This window comes from Beta vulgaris, chromosome 3 (genome assembly GCF_026745355.1).
Source record: "Beta vulgaris subsp. vulgaris cultivar EL10 chromosome 3, EL10.2, whole genome shotgun sequence".
Classification (NCBI taxonomy): Eukaryota; Viridiplantae; Streptophyta; class Magnoliopsida; order Caryophyllales; family Amaranthaceae; genus Beta; species Beta vulgaris.
In genome coordinates, this window is record NC_079204.1 from 10,503,090 (window position 1) to 10,505,120 (window position 2,031).

The window sequence follows — 2,031 nt, forward strand, 5'->3', positions numbered from 1 at the left end:
TTAAAAACAACAATATTATAGCTAGTATATAAAACTTTAGCTATCATGAAAGCTTGAAGCTAATTCTCAATGTCTATAATCTAGATACTCAATATATGACTCCACTAATAGTCTATAGATAAGATAAGCTTATATATAGACTCACTCACTTACATAGTCACGTAACAAACACTCAATATCTCATATAGGAAGAAAATACATTTCTTACAAAATCATAAAGTTTTTGAGCTTGAGTAGGATCTCCAATAAAAACACCATGATAATATCCTTTACAAAAATCACCAACAACATCCAACTTTCGTTTCTTAAAAAATTTGAACACCTCCACTTGTCTATCAATCATAAAGTCACCATCACAACCCGCAAATGCAACCCGCCAACCCAAATTTTTAATTTTCTCCAAATTACTTGACCCGCCACCGAACATCGGGTTAAAATACGGATTATTCAAAGGAGCTCCGAGTGGTAAAGACAAATTCCACAACAAATCAAACACTATTTCTAAATTACCAGCTACACCCGTCGTAATTGGATTAACTCCACCAAAAAACGGTTGAATTAAAACCAAACCTCTAATAATCAACGGCTCTAATTCACGGACTAAATCAGACGCACGTAATCCAACATTGTACACAATATTACCCCCTGAACTCTCCCCCATAATAACACACCTCGAAACGTCACCGTATTTACTCACCCACTCATCTTTTTTTTCTTTCACCCAAAACAACGCCTCCAAAACGTCGTCGTATGCGGCTGGGAGGCGATGTTCGGGTGCGAGTCGAAACTCGACCGAGACAACCAACGCGGCGAGTTGACTCGCCGTGTTGGATAAAAACGAGTCGAGTGGTGGACTCGCTGTGCTCTGCACGACGAATCCACCACCATGTGCGAATACCACAATGGGGAGATCATTGACGGGTTTGGAGTATTTGGGTAAGTAGACCCGAACCCATGGTTTTTTATTCGGGTTTAGAGGGACATCTTTGGAGAATGTGAGTGGTGATGAAGTGTTGGGTGGGACTGTAGGGAAGAATTCTTTGGGTCGGGTTATTGACCCATCTGGATTTGGAATAATGTGGAGAAAATCATAAGGATTTAATGTAGGAGTTTGAGCTTGAGATGAATAATTCTGGAGTGATGCTAATATTGTTAGAATGAGGGGAAAGAAAAGAAGACATTTTGTTGGAAATTTCATAGATGCCATTTTGGGTAGTGTTTATGCTTGAAACTAAGTTAAATTGCAAATAGAAGTTGAGTTCATTCCATTAATAAATCCATTATACTGTACTAATTTTATTGCACAATGTATGTGGGGACAGTGGGTGGAATGTGGCAATGTGGAAGCCTGGAAGGTGTGTTAAAAAAGTTCGTTATGGACAACAATAATGGAGAGAAGAGAAGTAGAAGTAAAGCTTAACTTTTGAATTTTGATGACCATAGACAATAGAGTCAAGAATCTAGATGGTAATTGGCTGGCATAAGGCTCGACTAGAAATTCAAATTAAAGCATTGTGAATTTGTGATGTTGGGGAATTCTGTTGCATTTGTGATTTTAACAATAAAGGGTTTTTGACTTTTTTCAACCAAAAAAACGATAAAGGGGTTAAAGTTTTTAAATTATCCCTGTTTTTGTATCCGTAATGTATACATATCAATGTATCATACAAAAGGTCGAGATATAGTGCTATTGAAAATTACATTTGGTAACCATTTTTAAATTTTTATTCAAAAAGTGACCTTATAGTTCTATTTTATAAGCAGGCGTGACATTAATGACGTTTTTGGTTAAATTTTCCGTTAAATAGAGCTGGTTGCTTGGTCTTTCTCTCTCTTCGTTATTGGCCACCTCTGCTACTACCGCACAATCGGTGCTGCTTACGGTGGCTCTTTTTCTCTCTTTCTTTTTTCAACGTTCCAAATCAGACACCACTCTCACCATGGAAATGAAGCGAGATCCACCACCACCAACCTCAATCGCTAATCCCGACATTAATGGCAATCCTATCAAACCTTCTTCCAATGGAATCC

General features: G+C 37.8%; 1 protein-coding gene across 1 annotated transcript; it reads right to left on the minus strand.

Moving 5' to 3' along the window:
* LOC104906570 (probable carboxylesterase 120) lies at window positions 1-1,377 on the minus strand. Its single transcript, XM_010695339.4, has one exon. It carries the CDS (start codon window positions 1,205-1,207, stop codon window positions 173-175), a length of 1,035 nt encoding a protein of 344 aa, XP_010693641.1. The 5' UTR covers window positions 1,208-1,377; the 3' UTR covers window positions 1-172.
* Window positions 1,378-2,031: the final 654 nt, after the last annotated feature.